The 12,628-nt window shown below is 45.0% G+C and overlaps 1 protein-coding gene across 2 annotated transcripts in view; it reads left to right on the forward strand.

The window, feature by feature from the left end:
• Positions 1–11,444, forward strand: part of LOC136576705 (multidrug resistance-associated protein 1-like) — a 126,218-nt gene extending 114,774 nt beyond the window's left edge. For both annotated transcript variants that reach the window (XM_066576237.1, XM_066576238.1), the window contains 2 exons: positions 5,473–5,667; positions 6,830–11,444. In XM_066576237.1, the coding sequence (XP_066432334.1) occupies positions 5,473–5,667; positions 6,830–6,938 (304 nt within the window). In that variant the 3' untranslated portion in view covers positions 6,939–11,444. The remainder of the gene's footprint in view (positions 1–5,472; positions 5,668–6,829) is intronic.
• The last annotated feature ends 1,184 nt before the right edge of the window (positions 11,445–12,628 follow it).

A 12,628-nucleotide genomic window follows, 5' to 3' on the forward strand; every position in this document is an offset into this window, starting at 1 on the left:
CCCGCCCCAGCACCGCCTCCAGAAACCCCCAACCCACCCCGTCAAACGCCTTTTCTGCATCCACCGAGAGTAGGCACAGGGGATCCCCGGAGGCGCGCGCCCGCGACACGAGGGCAAGCGTTCTAATTGTGTTGTCCCCTGCCTCCCTCCCCGGGACAAAGCCCACCTGGTCCTTATGAATTAGTGAGGGGATGTGTGACTGTAGGCGGGTAGCTAAGATTTTCGAGAAGATCTTAGTATCCACGTTTAAGAGGGATATTGGTCTATAACCGCTACAGGATGCGGGGTCCTTTCCTGTCTTGGGGATAACCGTGATCACAGCTTGTAGGGCCTGGGCGGGGAAGGGGCAGGAATCAGATATGGAGTTGAATGTTTTGAGCATTAGGGGGGCCAAGTCCTCTGCAAAAAGTTTGTAGAAGCGTGGCGTAAAGCCATCTGGTCCCGGGCTTTTTCCGATTTTCAGGGATTGGATGGCCTCTTTTACTTCTTCAAGGGTGAGGTCTCCCTCGAGCTCGCTTTCCTCCATTTCTGGAATGCGTTTGGGAGCAAAATTAAGTAGATAATTATCTCTATCCTGTAGTAGGGCTTCATCTTGGTTCCCTAGCCTGTCCGTCAGGTTATATAGGTCATGGTAGTATTTATGGAAGCCATTTACTATTTTAGCGTTTGTGTTAACTTGGCCCTCGTCTGGCGTATTAATTGCAAAGATATATGTCTGTGGAGGTTTTGGGTTTAGTGCTTTTGCTAGCCCTTTACCGCTTTTATTCCCGTGTTCATAGAAGTACCCTCTAGCTCTATCCCGTCGGCACAAAGAGGCCTGATCCAGCAGCTGTAGGATTCGGCCACGTATTTCTGAGATTTCAGACGCCCTCGCGTTCAGCGGGTCTCTCTTATTTATGTTTTCAAGGTGGGTCATCTGGGACAACAAATCCCTCAAAGTTGTGTTCCTTTCCTTCTTCAGTCGCGCCCCATGGGAAATAAAGATTCCCCTGAGTACGCATTTGAGGGCTTCCCATTTTATAGGGTCTGATGTGTTGTCTGTTGAGTGATCTGTGTTGAAATTTTCAATGGCCTGTTGTATCGCTTGTGTGCAAGCTGAGTCCGACAGCAGGTTGTCGTTTAAGCGCCAATTGATGTTGGTAGTGTCATGTGTGGCGCGTCGGATCGATCCCCAAACCGGAGCGTGGTCTGACCATATAAAGGGGCCAATGGTACTTGAGGGGTCGCGGTCTAGTAGTCTATGTGAGATGTATAAGTAGTCTAGGCGTTGGTATGAGTTATGTGACGGGGAGAAAAAGCTATAGTCTCTCTCTTTAGGGTGCAGAATCCTCCAAAAATCAATGAGCCTAAGACTAGCCAGTTCCTTGCGTAGCCTACGTAGTGACGTGTGTGGGATTACAGACTTACCCCCAGAGGAGTCGAGTAGAGGTTCCATGCAGAGGTTGAAGTCTCCACCTAGCAGTATATTGGAGCCGTCCGCGAAGGTCCTCAGGGCCCCCAGTACCCGGATTCCAAAGCGCACCTGTGCTTGATTTGGGAAATATATATTAGCGATAGTTAAAATTTCGTTATAGATTTGGATTTTCAGGAAGACGTATCTTCCGTCTTTGTCCATTAATGACGAAATAAGTTTGTGAGGAAGTTGCCTATGTATGGCTATCGAGGTTCCTCCCGCTTTTTTGCTGGGATGCGGGCTATGGTGCCATGTTGTATAATTTCGGTTTTTACATTTAGGGATTTTGTTTGCTTGGAAGTGAGTTTCCTGCAAGAGCGCAATCATTATTTTTTGCCTGTGCAAGTGATCCAATATTTGCCCCCTCTTGGCGGGTTTATTTAGCCCTCTCACGTTGTATGTGCTGAATGTGATACTAGCCATGATCTATATTCAGGTGGGGGAGTTGTTTAGTAACCAGGGTGTAGTTGGGTCGGGTGACAGAAAAAGAGTAGAAAAGAGGATAGGAGAAAGAAAGGTTTACAAGAAAAAACCTTTTGCGGCATTCAGCGGCCGCATACGCCATCATGGTGAGAAGTGCTGTGGTCGCAGCGCTGTGCGACAGCTCACCTTAGGTAGGGAGTGGTAGAGTGCTCGGCAGGACAGGACCGGCCCCCGCCCCCACCCCCCGGGATAATTGCTATAACATTTGGGGTACCCAAGAGGGTCCCTGTAAATAACCTCCAAACGGCAACACGGCAACAGTTCGGATCAAGTGATCCGGTATTTAACGGGAACTTAAGAAAGTTATGAACGGCAAATGAGATCCATCTTCCGGCTTCCTTTGTCTCTCTTCAGTGTAGTTTCTGGCCAGTCCTTCTCATGGGGGCTTCACTGTGGGATAGATGGCATCAGGTGTCCGTTTCAGGTCCTCTGCGGCTTTCACGGCGCTGTTTGGGTGGGACCGTCTGCCAGTGCTCTTGGACAGTTGGGGATAGCAAGGTTGGGGTGCTTGGCCAGTCAGGGAGTGCGATCATGGGGAGTTGGAGGATCCCCAGAAATTTAGGGAGGTCTCCTAACATGCGGAATGTAGCTGACTTGCCTTCTTTTCTGGCGGTCAGGGAGAATGGGTATCCCCAGCGATATGGTATGTCCCTTTCTCTGAGCAATGTTAGCAGCGGCCTCAGTGCGCCCCTGAGGCGGAGCGTGTGGCGTGCGAGGTCTTGGAGTATGATGAGAGGTTTGCCATTGTGCATAAGGTCCCCCTTTTCTCTGGCGGCGCGCATAATGGATTCTTTTTCTCTAAAGAAATGGATCCTGCATATTATGTCCCTTGGTCTATTTGGGTCGGTCGCCTTGGGTCCCAGCGCCCTGTGTATCCTGTCGATTATGACTGGGTTGTCCGGTGCGCGATCTAGTAATTGCAGGAAAAATGTTTGCGCCCACGTCTCCAGTTGGGGGCCATCTACTTCTTCGGGTAAACCCCGGATGCGAAGATTGTTTCGCCGATTCCTGTTCTCCAGGTCGTCTATATACATAGTCAGGTTGGCGATTTGGTCTGTTTGATATTGTATGGCTTGCCTATGTGATTCTAAGATGGCCGCCGTGTCTTCTTGCACCTCCTCTACCTGCAGCAACCTGTGTCCCATCTGGTGTATGTCAGAGTGGATACGATCAAGGGCTTGTTTGTTTGATGTTTCAAATTTTTCGAACAGCGCGTGCAGCTCGCTTTTTGTGGGGATCGACATTATGTGGGTTTTCCACTGCTCAGTGTCTTTATTGGAGAGTTCCCCTTTATGTGCATTATCTGTTGGGCTGCTGGGTGCACTGCTCTCAGGGGATACTGACCACCCCAGTGAATCATTACCCCTGTTGGTGCTAGGGGAGGTACAGTGTGCAGCAGGTGAAGCTGCTGCTGGTGTGCCTGCATGTGCTGAGGGGGAGTCCATGTTGGTGTAACTCACGGTTCTGCTGCTCTCTCCTGCTTCTCCTGGTGCCTCAGGTGCGGGGTCCTCTCGCGCTGGAGGTTCCTGCTGCGTTGTGCCTGTTTGCTTCTCCCTCTGTGAGGTGCCGAGGGACGGGGACCGCAGCGGTTGCTGAGCCGGGTTGTGTTGTGCGGCGCTCGGCGGAGGGGACTGTCGGGACCCACGTGACCCTGTGGGAGCCGGCGCCGGCGCCATCTTGGCCGGGTTCCCGCCGCTCTGGGCGCCGATAAATCGCTCCAGTGCCCCTTTTCTGCCGCTCGGAGCCGGCGTTTTCGTTCCGGGGGTGATCTTCTTGCCCATCCTGTCCTGAATGGGCGGAATTTGCCGCTCTGTCGGAGGTTGCTGCCCGGGGAAGGTGAGTACAGCGGGAGCGCGTCTCACATGCGTCCTATCTCGGCATTAGCTAGCCACGCCCCCCAGATGAGCGTATTTTTAAGCTGCATAATTGGTCCATGTTTTATAGACCATAATACAGAGCTAATGTAAATCTATGTATTTGCTCACATGGTCGTATTTTTCACTGCAATTTTATTTTATTTTTTAAATGCAGCATGACCTATTTTTTCCATACCTGCTAGCCCCGCCCCTCACTTGGCTAGAGAGGTATCACTATAATAACCCCTCTAGCCCTGCCCCCTCTCAAGCCCCGCTCGCAGAGAAACCCACTAGCCCTGCCCCCTATGGGGAGAAAACAATGGGTGATATCGCACATTCTTCTTTGCCATGCAAGGTTAGTGTGACAACATCGCTACTGAGAATGAAACCATTGAAAATCATTGGTTTCATTATCATGCGTTTTCACTTGTTTTATTACCGATTTTGTAAACAGCGGCTCTGCCGGTAGAGACCACATGTGGCTGCGTGTGCACTGCGCATGCCTACTTATCACACGCACATGGACATGTGCTGTGTTTTTTTGGTTTTTTTTTCAGTCTCCCGCTCTGTTTCAGAATAGGGATGCGTATGAAAATGCTGCCCATATGCAATTGAAAGGTGTGGATGAAGGAAAGAATTAAAATTGTTTACTACAGAAAGGGGTTAAATCATCAAGTGAACCACTCTTTTTCAATGGTCGACATGGCATTGGAAAAAAATCCCTCATATTTCAACATAGTTGGTACAACCAACTATAATTTACCACAAAAAATAAGCCTCATGGCTTAGATGGTTGTAGCACGGACACATGCTTGTATGCACATATACACTGCAGGGACTCACTGGCTGCAGTGGTCATGTATGTATTCAGATGATAGCAGCAGTGAGGAGCTTTATAACTAGAGATGAGCGAACCTACTCGGCCACGCCCCTTTTTCACCCGAGCGCCGCGATTTCCAAGTACTTCTGTACTCGGGTGAAAAGATTCAGGGGGCGCCGTGGGTGAGTGGGGGGAGAGGGGGAGAGAGAGGGCCCCCCCCTGTTCCCCGCTGCTACCCCCCGCTCCGCCACGCCTCCCCCCGCCCCCCGAATCTTTTCACCCGAGTACAGAAGTACTCAAAAATCGCGGTGCTCGATCGAGTAATTACTCGAAACGAGTATACTCGCTCATCTCTATTTATAACCTTTTTCTAGCTTCAGAAAAAAATGATCTTGGACAATCCCTTTAACCCTTTCTAATCCACTGTCTGACCTCTAAAGACATTATGATTTAAAGCTGCACAGCTCCGATGTGGAAAGACATCCGTCGGGATTCTCTTACTGTATATTGCCAGCCTCTCTGCTATTGGAGCCTATCCAATGTGTCACCTCATGCAGTACTGGCATTAGCCAGCAGATAGCGCTGTTGTATAATGGCAGAAAAAGAGTAAGCCCTTTAGGAAAACCAGGATACAAATTGGATTGGAAAGGGTTAAGAGGCAACATTTTATAATCACATTGTCTAAGTAAATTGCGTCTATAGGCAGCCACATGACATAAAGGTAGAGTACATATTTATAGGCTGTATGCCATAAAAGTGTGTGCTTAAATTTATTTATATGTTCTATAGTAGTTATGTCAATTGTTGCCATGTTTTTTTTTAAAAAAAGCTAGAAAGTTACACTGTTTTTTTTTTTTCAGTGTTGGCCAACGTCAGTTGGTGTGCCTGGCAAGAGCTCTTCTACGTAAGACAAAAATTTTAGTGCTAGATGAAGCCACTGCAGCTGTGGACCTGGAGACCGATGACCTAATACAGTCAACCATTAGAGAAGAATTTAAGGATTGTACTGTACTCACTGTTGCACACCGCCTCAATACAATCATGGACTATACGCGGTAAGACCCAATACTGTTTTCTAATTTGCCATTAGCCCTTTACTTTAAAGGGGTTGTCCCGCGGCAGCAAGTGGGGTTATACACTTCTGTATGGCCATATTAATGCACTTTGTAATATACATCGTGCATTAAATATGTGCCATACAGAAGTTATTCACTTACCTGCTCCGTTGCTGGCGTCCCCGTTGCCATGGTGCCGTCTAACTTCAGCGTCTAATCGCCCGATTAGACGCGCTTGCGCAGATGGGTCTTTTCCCTTCGGCTCAGCAGCAGCGGCGTTCTGGCTCCGCCCCCTTGTACGGGTCATCGCGTAGCTCCGCCCCCGTCACACGTGCCGATTCCAGCCAATCAGGAGGCTGGAATCGGCACATGTGACGGGGGCCGAGCTACGCGATGACGCGTACAAGGGGGCGGAGCCAGAACGCCGCTGCTGCCGAGCCGAAGGGAAAAGACCCATCTGCGCAAGCGCGTCTAATCGGGCGATTAGACGCTGAAGTTAGACGGCACCATGGCAACGGGGACGCCAGCAACGGAGCAGGTAAGTGAATAACTTCTGTATGGCACATATTTAATGCACGATGTATATTACAAAGTGCATTAATATGGCCATACAGAAGTGTATAACCCCACTTGCTGCAGCGGGACAACCCCTTTAAATATTAGTGCATTAGATCTTTCCTAAAATGGTATTTATGCTTCTACTACAGATCGTAACCATTGATTGCTGCAATCTGCAGTTTTAATCCTGAAGACATCCTATTCTTTTTAGCAAAGACGTGATTGTGTAATGTACAGTTGTGATTACAGAAATCCATGGGCAATGACATTTGTGGATTTTCATAGCGTCTACCGAATTTTAATTTACTTATCCCCACCAAAAATTAATAAGATGGGCTTGATAGTTTAGGATATTGTTGCATGCCCCAGCAGTGTTGTAATCTTCTGAGCTTTCCATGGAGCCTCTAGGCTTTAGTCATTTAGTTCCTTCAGTGTGCATGGTTACAGCTGGATGTCACTATTCCTGTAAACATGTCCAGTTCAATGCTTACTGTAACTATGAAAATACATGAGTTTGTCAAAATAATATTTCTGCAACTGAATGCACACAGCAGTGTTTCTTAAAATATTTGAGTATAGACTAATTCATATTTTTCCCCCACAGGATAATTGTCTTTAATAAAGGTGAAATTGTAGAATTTGACACTCCATCAAGATTACTGGAAAATAAAGGACTATTTTACTCCATGGCCAAAGATGCAAATATAATTTAACAATGTTCGTTAAATATATGCAAAAAAGCAGTACAACGCCTCTTATATCCACTAGAGGGCAGCTACATACGTGCCTAAAATGGAATCTACAAAGTCTCAGTGGCTTAAGTGCTAGAGGTGTAAGTGAGTTACTACAGAGTATGAAGGGAAGCATGAAAAACTTTGCATGAGGATACCACACAAGTATATTAGTACACAAGTTCACCCACTCGTAGCAAAACTAAAGATACAAAACAAATACAAAATAATAAGAAAACAATATTAATTAAAAAAAATTAAACACTTAAGGAGCCCAAATCTATCTGTGAAATTGTCATGCTGTCTAAATAGTAAAGCATCTAATAGAATAAAGCCTACAGGCTTTTTCTTGCACTACACTTTGCCCCCTTTGTGTGACCTTTGGATGATTTTGCTGTCGTTAGATTTGTGACCTCCTCACCATCGCCGTAAAATCATAACATTTGAGTTCGATTTATTGAGTGAGCTGTCAGGCCAGGTCAAAGTTAAGTCTAGAGGCGCTGTTGTGCTTCAGCCAACAGCGCAACTAGCAAGAGTCAGGCCTCCTTCACACTGGTGAGCACTATATCACCCTCACAATCCATGTGGAAACCCGTTAATGCAAGGCGTTTTCACATGGAAACAGCCTCACATCCCTGCGGGGCTGGAGGAATCACCACTGTCACAGCCACAGCAGGGGATCTCGATGTTATCCCATTATTTCGGTGGGGCTAGCGCTGCTGCCGTCGGCACCATTTGAAAACAATGGGTGATATCGCAAAAAGAAATGACATGCTGCGATTTCTTTTCCTGCATAGCATCGCAATGCCATGCAGAGTAACATTGCAAATGTGAATGAACCCATTTTGTTTTCACGTAGCGACCATTGTGTCAATCTAGTATATTATAAGTTGAAGGAAGTATAACGCCGCCTGCACACGAGCGGAATTTCTGCCGCTGCAAGCCTGCATAGAATTGCGTTAACAAACACAATCCTATACAGACGGCCACGATTTGGCCGCGCGAAATCTCGCCCAGCAAACAAACCGCGGCATGTCCTATTTGTGTGCGGGGCTCGCAGATCCCCGCACAGAAACGTCACTCACCCTGCTCCGGTCTGCGCATGCGGCGGCAGCCGGCACATGAAAGAGCCGGAGCTGCGGGGCGCGGGTGAGTTCGCGCTGGTCCCTGCAGGCGCTCGGGTCGGGTCCCGCGGCGAGAATCCTCGCTGCCGACAACCGCTACCTGACATCCACTATACATACACAGCAAAAGTTGGGTGGCACAGTATGAAGCAGGCTCAGTAGCTAAGCTCACTCCATACATGATGGGTACCTTCTGTGAAACACAGTTAACACCTGACAGCAGCAGCTTAGATTGGCTGCAGCTCCAATCCTGGCCATGTATTCCCCTAGATGATGGCATCTAAGTGGTCAGAGGCTGGGGGCACCCTCTTTCCCACCTTCCAAAAAAATGAGATTGCAGTCATATTGAAGTTTATTGTACAAGCAATCAAAAGATTGCAAGTTTGTCTACTAGGAGACTAAAAAAAGATGTAAAAATGGCTTTAATAAAAATGCTTAAAATATAAAAAAAATTAAATGTTAAAAATACAGCCCTTCCCTTTTTCCAATTTTTAAACATGAAAAATATAAGTAAAAAAACTAAAACTGGTATCGCCATATTGAGAAAGGTCCAAATAATTAAAATATAACATTATCTCACATGGCATAAGAAAGAAGATATGCAGTGCCAGAATTCTGTTTTTGATCACCTCTTCTCCCCCAAAAAAGGATATAATAAGATCTAAAAGTTTTATGTAACCTAAAATTAAAATTACAGTCCTCATACAGTGCAACAAAAAATGAAAAAAATGTTATGGGTATCAGAAATCGGCAACAGAAAATGATTTTTCATTATAAGAAAAAAGAAAAAGCTTTAAAGTAATAAAAAATAAAAAAACTACAGCAGTCAGCCACAGAATAAAGGTAGCATAGCGTTTCACTGCAGTGTTTTTTAGTAAATTGTACAGTACATTTAATGATTGAGAATACAACTTGTCCTGCAAAAACAAGCTATGTGAACAGAAAAATATAAGGATCATGGGTCCTGAAAGGTGACGATAAAGGAAACGAAAAATAAAGTGAAAATTGTTTACTACGGGAAGGGGTTGAAACATCAAATGGAATCGTGCAATTTTTTATTGCACCAAAAACAGGCACATGTGAGACATTTGTCAAAAACTGTCATCTAGCCCTAACTCTACTGTCTAAAACTAAGATCTCTAACAAGATTTCATGCATGCTCCGTTCACTTTAAATGTATGTGGTATCCACATATGGTATAAAGTAAGTGGGTACAAAATGTTTTTGCTTATATATATGGTGTAATAAGGATAGAGAAGCAAGTGTAAAACTTGAAGAATAAGAATTCTTTGGGGGTTTAAGAAACCTATATTTTGTATAATGTGGGTATATTGTGGAAGTGAACAATAGCATTATATGGATGGAGCATTTATTTTATGAAAGTATGCATCTTTTATTTTTTTATTGTTGAAGCAAAAAGTTATTAATCATGTGGTTGGAATATGGTGTTTACATTTAGCCCAATCACAGGGACAGGAGAGTCTATAGTATATGTTAATCTAGCCCTTCACAGTTATAGACTTCAAAAATTATAATTCTTTATTAAGGTATTTGATTAAAAACTAGAGATGAGCGAGTATACTCGCTAAAGGCAATTGCTCGAGCGAGCATTGCCTTTAGCGAGTATCTCCCCCGCTCGAGACTGAAGTTTCGGGTGCTGGCGCGGGGTAGCGGTGAGTAGCGGCAGTCAGCAGGAGGGAGCGGGGGGGAGAGAGGGAGAGAGAGATCTCCCTTCCGTTCCACCCCGCTCTCCCCCGCAGCTCCCTGCCCGCTGCCGGCACCCGAACCTTCAGTCTCGAGCGGAGAGATACTCGCTAAAGGCAATGCTTGCTCGAGCAATTGCCTTTAGCGAGTATACTCGCTCATCTCTATTAAAAACACACATGGGCTGACAGACAGACTAAACATAAAAACAAAGGATACCAAAAGAGTATACCCTTTCCAGACACGGGTCTCCTAGACTCAAATTAGAGTTTAATGTACATATAGGAGAATCAATAAGGATGAAGTGCTTGTGTATTGTTGCTGGAACGAATTGATTGGTTCTCAGCTACAGAAATCCGTAACGTACAACAACCAGACTCATAGATGTTGTACTTAATTGTTGTGCATAAGATGCCGGAACTGATAATATGGTTCTCAGCTAGATAGTTTGCATATTGCAAGTCAATAGATTTATTCAAGCTCAAATGATTGCATATCACAAGTCAAGGAGTTTGTTCAAGCTTGACGCGTTTCCCCACTTAAACAAAGCGGTTCATCATGAGCCAGATTGAAACAAAAGGTGTGTGTACAGGTAATGTATAGCACAGCACTTTTCCAGTAATCAACGTGTTGGATCAACAAGTTCACCAAAATTGCTCAGTGGTGATGGCTAAAATTAAGTGACATCAAATGATAGACATCATACGGTGATGTATTAACGTCTAAGTAGAAGGTTCTGTGTCAGTCATATGTTCAAAGGAGGTAGTCTAGAATTACGTACTATCCTCCGTTGACTAAAACACTAGCACTGGAAAGATAATCAGTGTCTAGGTTGTTCAGTGCCAGGGTTTAGAGTGATCCACTAAGACAAAGTCTGACAGATACTCTATGGTCATAAATATTCAAGGATGGATGCCTATTCAGACCAAAGAGTAACCGGATATCATACTGGACCAGATATCAAGGCAACTGTCAGAAAAGAGCTCCAGTGGGGAAATATGTAATAACCCACTGAGAATAATAGCAGAAAGTAAGCCCACGGTCACTAAATACGGTTGATGAATCAATTAGTGGATCTAGCTATGGCAAATGCTGCAAGATGGTATCGTTAATATGAGACAGCATAGCCCTATATGGCCCTAGTACTGATTGCACCAGAGAGAGAGAGCACAAAAATAAATAAATGAAAGAAAAGGTATAAAGTCTGTGGCTCTGATTGTGAACCACAGGTGTCCGTATTTAGTGACAAAGTTACCAAACATGCCAAATCCATAAAATGCCACACTACATTCCTATACTTATGAATTAATGGATAGTTATTTAAATTTTTTTAAATTATTTGTTGCATATGTATTAGTCTTGGAATGTTTGCATGGACTTAAAAGTATTAAACTTTTTAAAAACTCTTTCTTCTCACAGGAAAGTGTACACAGCCGTTAGCTATATTGTATTTAAATGGTTGTCTAATGTATTATATAATGTATTTCCAATTTAAGGGGTGCCTCTTTATGAAGGACAGTTCCTGTTTTTTTCATGTCTTTTAGGTTTAAACCAACATCATAAGTGATTTTATGGTTCAAAAGTACTTTATTCAACTGCACCATCCATAACAAAACATGCATAAAGGTCGTAAGACACTAATAAAGTAGTACTCACATAAGCCAAATGTGTTTTACTTGTTAATGACTAAACTTCTTATGCGGTAAATTTTAACAATGTCCCATATACGGAGTAGTCTGGGGAGAACTGAGGAAAGAGATTGGAGAAAAAGAGAGGTGGAAAAGAGGGAGGAAACCAGGGTAGTGGGAACAGGAAAGGGGAACACCTGTTCGGCCGGGGTCAACAATATAGACTGCGCTCTAATACCATCGACAGGTTATAATCCGTCAGTGACCGGCCATTTCTGCCAAGTCACGGCATGGTAACACCATCATTAAGCCAAGCACTCAATTCTGGTGAGGAACAAAACTGTATCCACACCGCCCATGTAGCGTAAAATTTGATGAATCTCAACTCATCTTAGGCACATGACTCTTCCATGTACTTAAGGTTGTCCAATGCCTCCAGCCACATTAGCCTCGAGGAAGGGGTGGTAGATTTCTACTTCCTATGGATGATCTGCCTCACAGCAAGTAGAAAAAATCTCAAAAGGGAGCTCTTTATTCGAGCCAGACCGCCCGGAATCTTTGACAACAAAGTAATTTACGGAGTAAGTTTGATCGACTTTTTACAGACCAACTCATTCAATTCGGCCACCGCTTGCCAAAGAAGTTGAATTAACGAGCAGGAGCAATGTGGAGTAACGTCCCACGCTTGCCCAAGCATCACCGACACGATCTAGATATTGAGGGTAAATTTTTGCAAGGCCGACCGGTGTCTTATACCACCTGGTCATAATTTTGTAATTCAGCTCCTGCATCCTGCTAGATATGTTCAATTTATGGGTCAGGACATAAGTCTTCCTCCATAACTCACCCAGGGAACTGCTACCCAGATTCCACTCCCAATCCATCTTGAGTCTCCTACACCACCGCCTTACCTCTCTTACTCGAGAAGTGTTCTGTGTAGCGTCGAGACTTTTAAAGGGTTCATCTGGGTCTGACGAGCACAGGCTCTCGAAAGTCATCAATGGCCTCCCAAATTTTGCAGACTACCAAGGGACCTAACATAGTGACAGAGTGGCAGGTATTGGTACCACGCCCTGGTAGCTTTATGGGCAATGTCTGAAAGATATATAGAAATTTTACCAGGGAGTTCATTTTAACTGTGTTTTTTCTACCGAACCAAGATAGCGGGAAGGTCTTCCATCTGCCCAGGCCCGCCTCAAGGGCAGAGTCCTATAAT

This window comes from Eleutherodactylus coqui, chromosome 8, assembly GCF_035609145.1.
Source record: "Eleutherodactylus coqui strain aEleCoq1 chromosome 8, aEleCoq1.hap1, whole genome shotgun sequence".
In the NCBI taxonomy this organism is placed as follows: Eukaryota; Metazoa; Chordata; class Amphibia; order Anura; family Eleutherodactylidae; genus Eleutherodactylus; species Eleutherodactylus coqui.